At 41.1% G+C, this 14,140-nt stretch overlaps 1 protein-coding gene across 1 annotated transcript in view; it reads left to right on the forward strand.

Annotated features, from left to right (window-relative positions):
• The first annotated feature begins 3,847 nt into the window (after nucleotides 1-3,847).
• Nucleotides 3,848-14,140, forward strand: part of GOLPH3 (golgi phosphoprotein 3) — a 33,134-nt gene continuing 22,841 nt past the window's right edge. Inside the window, exon 1 of the mRNA XM_040579232.1 lies at nucleotides 3,848-4,328. Within this exon, the coding sequence (XP_040435166.1) occupies nucleotides 4,116-4,328 (213 nt within the window). The 5' untranslated portion in view covers nucleotides 3,848-4,115. The remainder of the gene's footprint in view (nucleotides 4,329-14,140) is intronic.

The following is a 14,140-nucleotide window of genomic DNA, read 5'->3' on the forward strand; positions in this document are numbered from 1 at the left end:
TGTGCACTAGGCATGATTTCTACGGTCAGTTGATCATTGACTCTAGTTTCTTCCCACTAACATCATTAGTCTGCTCAATTCTCTTGTCCTGTACAACTGAGCTTTTCCTTCTCTCATCACTCTGCCTTTCAACATCTGGATTCTTACTGGAAGTGAAAACCCTGTTCTTGGAGATGATGCTAGTAATACTGGCTAGAACAAATCTCAGGATAGTTAGTTCTTTCCAGTTGCTTTCTGGCATTAATGTCTACTCTAGCACTCAAGCAGCATGTTTGTAATCATCATGGTTTTAAAGATGGCTTGGCCTTAAGAAATTCCTGTCTCCCTTTGCTCAGATCCTTACAGGGATTCAGGCCATAGCTCCACCTAACACTTTGTTTTAGTGGCATAATTAGGAGTGGCAAACTTTCACTGGGAGGGAATGGAAGACACAGGCAGGAATGTAAACGAGTTTAACTGGTGAAACTACTGAATAGGGAAGCCATAACCAGAACCAGCTGCTGCTTTCTAGGAGACAACTCCTGGGTTCTTGCTGTCAACTTCAAAACATGGACATGCTATTAACCTAATCATCCTTCAAGAGGAAGAGCTTCCCAGCACTATCTTGTTACGATGCTGTCAGAGTAGCACTAGGATTCCTTCACTACATCTTAAGTTTTAGAGCTGGCAGGTCTGTTAGGTTGAGACTTCTGCAACTTCTTGCTTTAACCATGTATGTCATGCTCGTGACATTCAAGTTGCATTACATTTGCTGACAGTTAATACCATGTGACCTCCAGCTTCAAGTGTTAAATATTAAGTTACTCTTTGCTTGACCTGCTGTCCCAACAGGTCAACCAATTTGCACTCGGTTTGTCTATCCCTTTTTCTGCTGACATCACTGAGGTAAGCCCTGCTCCCATGGCGAAGTCTATCATGGCAACTGCAACAAGCACAACACAAAGTAAGAGTCTAAGATTTGTGGCTTTGCTATTTTCCCTTTTATTTCATCTCCCCAGTGGGCTAGCAGCAGTTCAAATAACCTAGCTGCTTTTGAAGTCTAATGCATTTCGTACAGACAACTTAGACTCATCAGCAACTATTAATAGAAATTCTGCCAGTTATGGGCTTAAGAATAAAGAAAGATGCATTACAAGGTCAATTTACTGCAAGCCAAACAAAATTATTTCTAGTCTACAGCTAGTGCTTTTGCACTCTTACTTCTTAACGCAATGTTAGGGCCTCAGCTCTCAGGCTGGATGACACTGGCATTGGGATGGGGGGAGGAAAGGGAGTCTATCAGTGAGATGCCCAGTGATAACCCTAAAGTCATGAGCCACACATTGCACCAGCCAGTGCCACAGTGTCAGGGGTTACAGCCTTCTGAACTCCTGATAAAGCTACATATGACTCAAGTATCTTTCAAATACAGCTTGGTACTGTAAAATGAATTGCAGGTAGGAAGGTTGTGACATGGTACATTAGGATCTCATAGATGGAGATCCAACAAACCGAGCGGTCCTTGCTAACACACCAGCTCTCAGCCATGCAGAAGGGATCACACGAAGGAAATCAGATGCTGAAATGTGTCTTGTTTGCTATCCTTTTTATTCAAATTTTGGTTTTGTCTAGCAGTGTTGCACTAGGGTAAAAAAAAATAATTGGCTTGAAATTCAATCATATGCATTCTTAATTTGATTCACACTGAGTTTATTAGTTTAGCTTCGTTACATAAAGGATCAGAACTGAAATTAGTAATGAAAAAATATATTTGTTTGAAATTACACCATTCAATTTGTGCAAACACCCGAGTTTCTAAGTCAGAAAAGTGACTGGCAAATGTAAGGAGCTTCACAGTACACCTCATCCTAATAAAAATGAAATCAATCAACAAAATTTAAAATTCTTATTAATCTACAAGTGATCTTAATTTGATCACTTTTGTAATAAAACCCAGAAACATGTGCAAATCAATAATACAGATAGCTACTATTAAAAACTGATTTTCACAAACATGACAATAATAATGAGTCCTTCGAGGGCCTTGAGGAAAGGACCTGAACCCCAAAAATACAAATTAGGAGTTGCTAATGAACATTCAACCAGTTAACTCTTAAAATGCAATCAGGACAAAACCCAAACATAGTTAAAATGCCATACTAATGTAGTGGGAAGGTTAAAATAATTGTTAATAGCCTGAACAGTGCATTCTATTGATAAGAAAGGAAAAGGTAATATTGCTTTGCTAATTAAATCTAGGAATTAAAAGAAAATGTAAGTGATGTTAACAAATTTTTGCCAACAGAAACATGGAATTGAATGTAGGTGCAAGGTGAATTCTAACAATGATACCGCTACAGTGAAATGTAAGAATTCTTAACAGTGCTTTAAAAAATGTGTTTAATAAATAGTTTTATATTCGGGAAAACAGGTATATATTATCCAGGAGAAAGATGAAAAACTTTCCACTAAGAGTGTACTTTAGGAAAAATTTAAACAACAGTGATAAAGCCAGGTAATTTGTGTCAGTAAACCAGGATAACTTGCATACAGGTTTTTAAAAGTGCTTTTTGGAACCTCTCTTTGATCTGTAATAAGTCTCAATAAATCTTGGGCGTTCCAAAGAGCAGGAAGAAAGCTAATGTACTAATGTAGTGACTACATTACATTACATTACAAAAAAGGATGACCCAGGTTAATTACATGCCTGTCATCAGGATTGTAATCCTCAGCAAAATATCCAAGTGGTTCACAAAGGACTAAATTAAAAAATATTTGAGTACAATTACTACTCAGAAAAGACATTTTCAGGAAACAGATCTTGTAATGCTATTGTGGTATCTCTTTATGTAAATGCACATTTGATAAAAGTATCAGTGATGTTATATCCTTAAGCTTTGGTTTGGTGTTTGACCTGGTACAGGAAAACATTTTAATTAAAAAAACCTATAAAGATAAAAAAATAATAATCAGCATGTCACACAGTAAGCTGACTGTGCATAATTAGCAGGCCTCAAAACACAGAAGAGGAGCGATCAGCAAACCAGTTGGGTGAGTGATTCAGATCCTCTGAGGATCAGTTTTGTCCATCTGCTATTCTTTCTCATCCGTGATCTGGAAGAAACTATACTAAATTATCACGAAGTCACAACAGCCGATGATGCAAGAACTGGGGGTGTGGGACAGAACAGAGGCTAAAGTCACAGGGTGACTCTGAGCTTTTGGTAAACAGGGTGCACCCTAGAAATAATTATCTAAGTTTTATTTATATCTTAGACTTGTTTTTTATGTATGTTTATACCTACACATCTCAATACAGCCAAATGCAATATACTAATCGTAGACTAAAAAGTATAGGCCATCGTTGTATCATAAGCACCTTTATTTTGCAATAAAATCCACTACCTAGAAACATGAAGGATTTAGCCTTGACGAGCCGGTTTTTGAGTGTTTGGGTGCAAGGGACGGTCATCGACAGCAGAGCCAGGGGCCCCTCTCCTCGGTTTGCTGCCAACACTGCTGAGAGCTCACCTGAGCTTAGCAGACACGTATAGATCTACACATATGCAGAGAGAGAGAAATATAGCCGGGTGGGGGGGCTGCACAAGCAGCCACACACGGTCTGGCGGCTACAAATGAAACCGAGCGGCCTTACGGTGCTAAACGAGGCGCTCTTCTAAGAGACAGCCCGCTACCTGAGGAGGCCGCAGCACAGAGCCCCGGCGCGCTGGGCCAGCCGCTCTCCACAGCGCCGGGATCGACCGCCCCCGCCCCGCCCCCGCGGCGCCCCGCCCCGCCCCCGCCCCCCGCGGCGCCCCGCCCCCCCGCGGCCCTTTCCGGTGCCCCCCCCGCGCCCGGCGCTGCCACATCCTCCGCTGACATCAGCCTGCGCCGCCATATTGGAGGAGAAGCCGCCTCCGCCAGCTCGGCCGCCGCAGAGGGGGACGCCGGCCCCCGCTGTCTCCGCCTCCCCCGCCGCGGCCGAGCGCCGCTCCCCATGACTCCCCCCAGCCAGCCGTTGCCCCGGTGCGCATAGGGTGGAGGCAGGAGCGGCTGCCGTTCCTTCTTCCCGGCCCCGAGCTGTCGCTGAGCCCTTGTCCCTGCGGCGGGCCTCTGCCCTCCCGCCGCCTCCGGCCATGACTTCCCTGACCCAGCGCAGCTCCGGCCTAGTGCAGCGCCGGACCGAGGCCTCCCGCAGCGCCGCCGCCGACAAGGAGCGGGGGGCGGGAGGCGGCCCGGAGGATGAAGGCCGCAGGGACGAGTCCGGCGACGACGAGAAGGGCGACTCCAAGGAAACGCGGCTCACCCTCATGGAGGAGGTGCTGCTTCTGGGCCTCAAGGACCGTGAGGTGCGGCCGGGGCCGTGGCGGCGGGGCTGGGGCGGGCCGAGGTGAGGGCCGCTGGGCAGGGGGCGGCTGAGGAGGCCCGGTGGTGCTGGGGGCGGGAGCGCAGTGCCTGAGGGGACATCGGCCATTTGGGGGTTATGGTGGGAGGGGGAGCCGGAGCGGCGGTGGGTGTGGGGGGGCGAGGGCGCTGAGGCGCGGGTGTTGCGGCGCGTTCGGGGTAGAGGCGTCGCGGGGGAGCGGGGGCTGGTGGTGCTGGGGGTTAGGGGCATGTGCTGGAGCAAGCTCGGTGTTTTGGAGGAGGTGGGGAAAGGGCTTCGATTTTGGGGAGGGGGACCCCGGCAGAGAGTTTGAATCACCTTTTGCATGTGGGGTTCACAGAGGGGCACTCATATTTGTAGCGTCTTGGGGAAGGCAACATAAGAATTGGGGCAAGACAGGGACAGAGATGAGGGCCAAAGGCCTGTAGTCAGCATTGGTGGTTGACTTGGAGACCTGGGTAGATCTGTGATATTTATGCTGCTTCTACAACTTACCTATGTCTTTTAATGTCAGTGGTTTGTGTACTGCTATGTATTTTGTTAGACACACCTCTGTGGCACTTAGGGGGTTCTCAGGTGCTTTAAGGATGCTTAACAGCCCTTTCTACTAAGACTTTCCAGACTAATGCGTGTGAAAAATGTCTTAAAATTAGGGGGGACAGATATGACAAAAATGGGCCTCGAGTAATGAGAAATTTGTCAAAATGAGGAAATGACATTATCATATAATTCCATCACTTTACCAAGTGTGTAGCTTGTTTGTCATGATATTCTAAGTCATTGAAGAAGGCATACTTCTACCAGTGTGTTGGCTTTTTTGTTTCATTGAAGGAGCAGGAACTCAGTCCTACTGGGGGAACAGTTTAATTTGATGTGCTGTATGGTGAAGTATAATACACCTTTATTTTAGGCATGAGTTACAGTATTAATTTGATTAAGCAACCTGTTGATTGTTTTTTTCTTTTTGTAGTGGTAAGTAAGTTAATGAAGCCAGTTCATTCATTTGGGTGGAAGTCTCAAATGTGTGTGTTCATAAGTACAGAGTAATGGGGGAGGAAGATAAGTTTTATGCTCTTTGACAGTGTGTTCCATCCAAAATTTTCTGGTTGAAAATAAATAATTAAGGAGTAGTTTTACTGGTTAACATTCACTTTTTTAATGTGTGTGGGTATATTTATATATATACTTGCTACAATAACATATTTTATTTCTCTCTCAGATTGTGTATTTTAGGCCGTATTTTGTAATCCCATTTTTTCAGCTGGACCTTGCCATGGCATCTTGACAAACTCAGTAGATACTCACAGTGATGTGTGCTTCCACCTGTTGAATTGAAGACTTATGCATATGCACATTTCTCTTTCTACACACCTGAATAGTTGCAGGAGAGTAAGTTAGGTGTGGCAAGACAGCTGTCTGGCAGGATTGTGGACGAGGTCTTGCCTTGTGGAAGGTGGGATAAACTGGGTGATCTTTCAGCTCTTTTTCAAGGATTGTGTGCTATGTCTGCTGAATTCGTGGGCCTTAGGCTGTAAAGATTTCAAGGTAAGGAGCATTCTGTCTGCCTAGAAAGAATATATGGTGCAAGTCTTCATGGTATATAAAAAGCTAATAGTTAATATTGGACCTAAAAATCACCTTTGCACTGGTGTGTATCAAAATTATAAATCATGTAACTTTAAGTGCAGCAGTGGCACACACTGCAGATAATCTGATTTTCCTTTGTATGGAAAAAGGAACCGAGTGATTATGGTGGCATGGATATCCCTAACTCCCTTGGGATTTTTTCTGGTGAGACATCAGACAAAAAGAATGATAATGCCATTTCTAGGGTAGCGGACTTATGTGCAGAAACTGTAGCATACACTGTTCCTGAGCTTTGTTAGACATGAATCACTAGGCTTTGTGTTTTGGTTTTGGGTCTGCTGCTATCCCTGTGTACAAGCTACACCATGTAAACAGCTTTGTGATATCTTTTTCCTTTTGAAACTGGAAATAAAACTATAGGCTCTTTTTCAAAGATATTTTTTGTTCTCTGTTCTAATAAGTAAGGAAAACAACTTAATACATCTGGAAGTGGGTTTTTTTAGGAAGTTTTTACTTTCAGTGGAATTGATTTCACATGACATTTGTGCAAGACTTTCTCATGACAGCAAGCAGAGAAAAGCAATGTAGGGTCTCTAGAGTGTAATTGTGAAACTACACAAAGTCTAAGGGAAAGGCAGAGGCAGGTGCGTGAGCCATAAGCTCCATTGAAAGCTGGTAAATTTAAAGCTGGTAACATTCTTCCTGTTAATTTCAACAAGATAAAATAATTAAATGTTGACTTTAAAATATATAAAAATATTTTAAAAAGCAGTCTGAATTGGGCAAAGAACGCATTTTCTCAGAAAAGTCACTGATATGTTCATTGATAACATAGGTCAGTTTTTTGGGTAATTTTTTTTCTAAAGTTAGACACTGATGAATATGCTTCACATCATGTAAATTGTATACCAAATGCCTCACATATATGGAGCTACCATTTATAATTTGCAAGTGTAGGTGGCAGAGACTTTACTCTTAGGAGTGAATTTTTCAGGAAGATGTAGGCAGTGATGGATTGATGAGTTCAGTGTTTCTAGGAGATTGTTAGATATTTATGTGAATCCAGCTTTCAGGGTAGTGTGATAATTAACAGCCACAGCAAAACTTCTGAATTGTTGTCTGGTTGTCACTGCATATTTCATATGGACCTTCCCATGGCATCTTGATAAACTCAGTAGGTACTCAGTGATGTGTTCTTCCACCTGCTGAATTGAAGACTTGTGCATAAGTACATTTATTTTTCTACACAGTTAGGGGAATATCTCGCTGCCCTAAAACAAACATAACACGTCTCAATCCCATTCTTAATGCTTGAACAGAAGTAGCTGCATTCGCATATGCTTCCTGGACATGCCCTTTTTGTTTTTTTTCCCCTGTTTGGCCTAATTGAATTGTACTTTATGTGTGTGTACTGGTTGCTCTTTTCCAGTAGTGGTTCCTCTTCCATTTGTATCTTCTGTGTGTACATAACTATTTCCGTATTCTAAGGTCAACACAGGCTATCAGGGATGTGTGCTGAAATACGTGCATGCTTGCATAACGTGATAGATGTCGTGTCCTTGAAGGAACAGGTAATATACTGGAACAAAATAAATTACTAGAATTCTTCACAGACCATCACAAGAACACCTACGCTTATTTGAAAAGCCTTCATAAACTTGGCTGGGAAAGGGAGTTGTGCTCATCCATTTAGAACAGAGCAATAGCATATTGCTATAGGAATAAAAAGTACTTACTGAAATAAAATACTTTGCTGTATTAGGTTAAAGGTAATATTGCAGTAGGATGGGTCAAAGCTATAGCAAAAGGGTAGTGGTTCTTTAGAACTACTGAAGCATCTGAGGTCATCACTTCCAAAAGAAAGGAGTGATAAATATTAAAAGTTAGCTTATTTAAAAGCGACAGCTAAGAGCTAAGTACATGCCAGTTAGTTCGTTACAGTTCTTCCAGACGTTTCAGGAGTCAGTCCTGTAGAAAACTGACAGGTTGCTAGGTGGCTATGCTCCATTAAAGTTCATTTAAGTTTTTGTACATGTAGCTTTTTTTTGGTGGTTGGGTTTTTTTCTCCTTTTTGGAGGTCTTCGTTGCTACACCTTGGGAAGCTATTTAAATACAGCAGAGCACATGGGTGCTCCTATTGTCTATATGATATGCCACAACCAAATAAATTGAAGCAGCTATAGACACATGACACCTTCTAAAGAAAAAGTGTTTATTTGACCTGTAACTAATTCCTTACTTGCTGAAAGAAAACTCATGTAAAGTGTAGTAATTGCCATGTACTGCGGTCTACTGCAACAGTAAATATTTCTGGTTTTATTTACCATTTTTTGGTGAAGACTAAAACATAATTTGTGGGAGTGAAGTAACATTAAATCACTTTGTTAGCTAAGAAATTACCTTGAGTCTTTGATATTCATGTTTGGCCTTTAGAAACTTCATTTATTGCTGAAGATTTAGTGTGGTAGCGTAGCTTTTTGTCCCAGTAGTCCATGTGAAGGTCTCCAGTTCATGATTTTTTTGTTGTTGTGTTGAAATAAGTTATTAGGGAGCTAGTTTGCCTGCTTCAGTTGTGCTGTTTTGTGTTTATCAGATTAGTGCCAAAATGTAGTTTCTTTATCCTTACGAATACAAGCATCTGGATTTGTAACTGAATTTTATATTTTAATCCTAAAGAGGTTTTTCTGAAAAGTGATAGAGGGATTTTCCAGACACTGAAAATGTGGGTTGTGTTTTCCTAGACACTAAGATTTGGCTTTGAAATTCCTATTACAAAGCAGAAATCTGGAGGTTTTTGCCTGTAAAAACACATGACCAAGTTGTCTTCATGCCTTTTTAGTTGTCCTGTGTCATGTGGTCCCTTTCCCACCCTGGCCCCCTACCACCCCATAAGAAAGAGTTTCAGCAGCAGCCTGAATGTCAGGTGGAAAGCTTCCAACTTTTGCTGGAAAATTTCTTGGACAAATGAGTGAAACATGAAGAGGTGTCTACTGGGAATTGGTGTTTCAGTTGAAGAAGGATGTATGCATGTGTTGAAACCTTGACAAAGACATGCTTTTCCTCAAATGTTCAGGGCCTAATAACCACAAAGTGTGTAATGTCTGTGGTGAAAAATTCTTTCATAGTTGCCTACCTTTTTGGTCCTTTTTAAATTTCATGTCTATACATAAATTACAGGGTAGGGGAAGATAGGAGGTGTGGGAGGAGGAGTACCCCAATTCTGTGTGCTACAAGGTGCAGTGAAGTGCCTCTTTACTGTGCTGCTGAGTAAATCCTGCATTTGGGTTCTATGGATGGCATGTGAATTTGGAAGCAGCATTTTGGTACAAGTTGACTTTGTGTTGAAATGGTGTTTGTATTTTGTGGTTGTGCATGCAGCTAGTGTGATTATCCCTGCATTGCTAACCTGTAATCTATATTATTTATTAATGGATAATTTAGTGCAGTGTAGTCTCTTCTTCAAGTCAAGCTATCTAGTGTAGGGCAAAGACAAAAACACTTGCAAAGCCTTTCTAGTGATGCTTCTGAATTTTTAAGTGCTCGTAAAATACCAAAGCTGTAGCACTTCTTCCTCTCCCTTAGGATAGCAAACTGTTTTTATTAAAAAATTTGCATGAAGTGTATATAAAAAAGTGTTGCTGTTAATTTCTGGAAGTGGAGTAATTATGGAACTGAAAGCTAACATTTTATGTTAAACAAGAAGTGGTGTTATTTCAGGTGTTCTTTGATCCTAATGTAGTTCAAGTACTGCAGCATTTATCTCAATTACTTAAGCTACATGTAAGGGGCTTGCTTTGCAAGGCTAAATTGACCAGGCTGTGTGCAGGCACTATACTCGAGAATGACTGTTATACACAGAGCAATTAATTACTGCAGGACATACACACTTCTGTGTTTCACTGCTGGGGTAAGGTAGTCTGCATTAAGTGTGGCTCAGTTTCTTCTGCATAGACAACATTGTCAACCTGTTTTCTCATAACTTTTAGTAAAGAAAAAAATTAGTAGTCAACTTACCACGTGCTGCTCTTAACAGGGTTCTTCCCAGTTTGTAAACAAGTGTTGGGTCAGTTTCATTATCTTCTTTCAGACATATTCATAGAGTGATACTGCAGAATGATTTCACATATTTTTCAGACATGAAAATTACAAGGTTACACATAAAACAGTGCACAGCTGTTCTTCCTCTGTGTGCACTGTATGTCAGCCTGCATGAGTAGGAGCACAAAGGTGTGTGGGTACTATGACTACACTGTCAGTCTGAGCGCAAAACAGTGTTATGCATGCCAAGCCTTTCACACCTCCCCCGCTTTATCTTTTATTAAACTACTACATTTCAACCTTTTGTCTCTTTCGCCGACCCCCCCCCACCTCCGTTTGTGATGAGCCATTAAGATAATAAAATAGTATGCCTTGTAAGCTAGATCCATATAATTGGAGAGCTGTTACACTCATAGCTGGTTTATTACTTGTGTATGTTACAGGATTTATTGATCACACTGGGAAATTAATCTGTCAGGCTTTTTACATATCTCTCTGTTGCGTATACTTTTTTAAGTACTTAAAAGGTGCTTATTGCTATACTCTTTCTAGTCCTCTGCCTTTATGGTCTTAACTAGATAGCATCATGTAGTTGCATTATTTACAGAGTCCTTAACTGCCAGGCTAGGTGTCTTTTGTACATGGGCTGTGGTGTGAGGTTTCTGTTTAGCCAGTCATTCTGGTATAGCGCAGCACATTGCACTTCCACTTTTTACTTCAGTAGACACTTGATTTTACTTTGGCAGTTTCACATTCAACAGTCTCTGCCATGAGAGAAGTGTTGCATACATATTGTGTTGCCATTTCAGTATGTCTTTTGCATTGCACAGAGGAGAAGGCAGGTGTAACATTTATTGCCTAAGATGAAGTTAAATGCCAGATGGATGTTCGATCTGTACTAATCACTTAGGAAGCACTAATTACAACTCTCTGTGCTGGACATTTATATGAGACTCCACTTTAGCGGCATCTGCAGTCGGTGGCTGAGACTTTCAGTTTACAGTTGGTCCATGTTAAGTACTGAATGGAAGAACCCGTTCCTTTTAGTGTAAGAACAGTGAAATGAGTGGAATTATTTTAATCTCATAATGAAAATGCTGACATGGCATTATTACGAGATAATCTGTTTCTGGAAAATTGTTTGTGTGTGGATAAGTGAAACAAGGGAGACACCTGATTCGAAGAGAAGAAACTGAAAGAAAACTAGGGCAAGTTTAGATTAAGACGAGAGGAGTCCCTGTCCCTTATGTACACTTTTTTTATAAACACTGAGAACAGGACTTTGAAAATCCGTCCACATCAATGACCAGGTACAAATCCCTCAAAATGAAACATTGTGTAGCTCCCCAAGTTGAAAAAACGCAGTGCTTTACATAGTGGTTTAAATTGTGATTAGTGTTGAAGAGAGGGCTGAGCTGTTGTATTTGGGGGTAGACGTAGTGTATTTGTAAGTCTAAAGGAGAGAATTGTAGATTTAACGTGGTCTAGTTAGTCAAAATTAGTGAAACTTCCACCAGTTTAGTCAGTCAGTATTATACCTGCTTTCTTTGTATTAGAAGGACATAACCAGATTTACGTTTTTCTTGCTGTTTTTAGGAGAAGTGTACTGGTCCTGGCTGGAATAGAGTTAATTTTCTTCATATCAGCCAGTATGGTGCTATGGTTTCAATTTTTGACCAAAACAGTGTTGATAACACACCCATATTTTATCTGTTGCTGTGTCACAGCCTCTGTTTCTTGCTCTGCCCAGCGCCCCCCACCCATGGGTAGGTTGGAGTGTGCAAGGGGCTGGGAGGGGGGACAGCCAGGACAGATGACCCCAGCTGACGAGAGGGGTATCGCATGCTTATAGGGTCATGGTCAGTAATATAAAGGGAGAGGAGGGAGGTGCTGGGAAGGTGACCTTGGCTTGGGGACTGGCTGGACATCAGCCCGCTTGTGGGAGGTGGTGAGTGTCTTGCATCACTTAGTTTTGTTTTTTCACTTCTCTTCCTATTCTCTCCCCCTGTCTTGTTATGGGGGATTGAGATAGCAGTTAGGTGGGACTTAGCAGCCAGCCAGGGTCAGCCCACCACCAGGAGACACTTTAAGTACATGCAAGGTTTGTGTTGTAAGCTTCTAGTTGTTAGATCTAGGCAGGATGCGAGCTATTTTACTGATTCTGCTATATTTGCTTATTGCTGTGGGAGGGCTTCTTTTTTTGAGAGAAGAGTCTGATGTGGAGGATTTAAGCACCGGTTCTAATTAAACATCTATTTCAAATAAAGTCAGATTTTATGCTCAGTAACAGTAGCTGGTAGTGTAGAAAGCTGTTTACAGGTTATGGAACAAATAATTAAGTCTTTTTTTTTTTTTTTTTTGCACTAAGTATGGAGAATAGAGATTGGACTCTTGATGGAAGGTGGCTTTGCAAGGGCTATGCAAATATTTGAAGTCATTATCTGCATGTGTATGTGCTTAGAGGCCAAACTTTCAGCAAGATTTTTTGTCTTTTCATTCCAAAATGATCAGTCAGACTAAAATGTTGATTTGTTCAGGGGTCTTGTAAGGGTTCAGCAGTGTGCATGTGTTAGTTGCCTCCTCTTCAGCAGTGTTATGGTTTTTATTGTCTTCATTTTAGTGGGGAGACATGTCTGCATAATGTATGCCTGTGTACATGCTTGAAAAGCTGGGGAATAGCATTTGGCTTCAGTGCTTTCAGTAGTCAATAGCAGTTGCTCTATTATTTATTCTTAAATGCAATGGCAGGTTAATCAAATACCTGACAAGTTTCTTGTCAATAGTGCTGTGCTTTGTAGAATATGTATGCTTGCTTTCCTGAAAGCGTATTTCTGGTGTTTGGCTGTCAGAACACTTTAAGAGATTTTCTTCACTAACCTGTCTTCTGTTTGTAACTAGACTACAATTTATGTTCCCGTGAAATGGCCGATGATTTCAGTTGCATGAAAAGAGGAAATCAAGACAGACTACAGTCAGACATCAAAGTCCTCACACTGTAGTATTCCAATAGTAAACACTTCTGCACCCTGGCTTGCTTTTCTTTTTTAATCAGATACTAATTTCCAAAAGTTCCGTAGGTCAGATGTGTTATTAGATGTTCCTGCAACCTTCTGGGATGATCAGGTGATGGCTTACTTGAAAGGTAAGATTTGCAGTGAAGAGCTACCTAGGTATAGGTTGGCATAGATCCTTAATCTAATGTGAAGAGGATGAAGAGGAATCCAGGTTATTTTAATTGCAGATGTCTGGAAGTTTGAGTATTTTCCCTTTGACAAATGAGAAAATCCAGAGTATTCCTCTAGTAGGTGTTTTTCTTGAGTATTTTAAATATTTGCAAGTTCTGGGCATGTTGGTTTTATCTTTTTAATATTATTCTTAACGGATGACTGGTCTTCAGAAATGCATTGGGGTTTTTTTTTTTCCAATTCTGTAGATAGAACTTTATTTCTTTTACTGGGTCTGACATTCCTTTGTACCAATTTAAAAGCTACCTGAAAAATAAATCTGTTTGGTTATTATGTATACTATATGTCTATATAATATGTACAAAGTAGCTTTCTCTGAATGTGTTCCTGTCAGGTGAAACTGGGTCATGTCTTTTATATCTTAAACCAGATTGGTCTATACAAGCAGTGAAAATCAAAATCTGGCAGACAGTAGAATTGTGAAACAATTCTGTAAGAAAAATGGAGGGCTTGTCTTTTTATAATTTTCTGGATAATCATAGATTCAATACAATTTTATTGCTGTCAAAACCAAAAATCAATTTTGCATTTCAGGGTTGCTTGTTGTCTTAGAACTCAAACATGAGAAATAAATTTTGAGCATGCTTTCACATCGTTCTTATATTCCAGAATTGTGGCAGCCTTCCTTCTGTCTTGTCTTATAGGCCCACAGAGGAGGGAAGAGATTGGAAGTAGTATTGAAGAGTTAATTAAGCAGGACCCTAACCTTGAATGTTATATTTTCAGCTGAGTGTGAATAGTAAGACCAGGTAGTTCTTTGGGGTAAGACCCAAGAGTTCTTTGCCAAAGGATATTGATTTTAGTCTTGTGAGAGAATGTTGCAGAAGCTGAAATTGGTTTTGTCAGGCACCTCTCTGAAGCAATAGCAGATTCTTTCAGAATCAGAAAGGGATGCTGTTACTGTCCT

Source organism: Falco naumanni, chromosome Z (genome assembly GCF_017639655.2).
Source record: "Falco naumanni isolate bFalNau1 chromosome Z, bFalNau1.pat, whole genome shotgun sequence".
NCBI classification, from domain to species: domain Eukaryota; kingdom Metazoa; phylum Chordata; class Aves; order Falconiformes; family Falconidae; genus Falco; species Falco naumanni.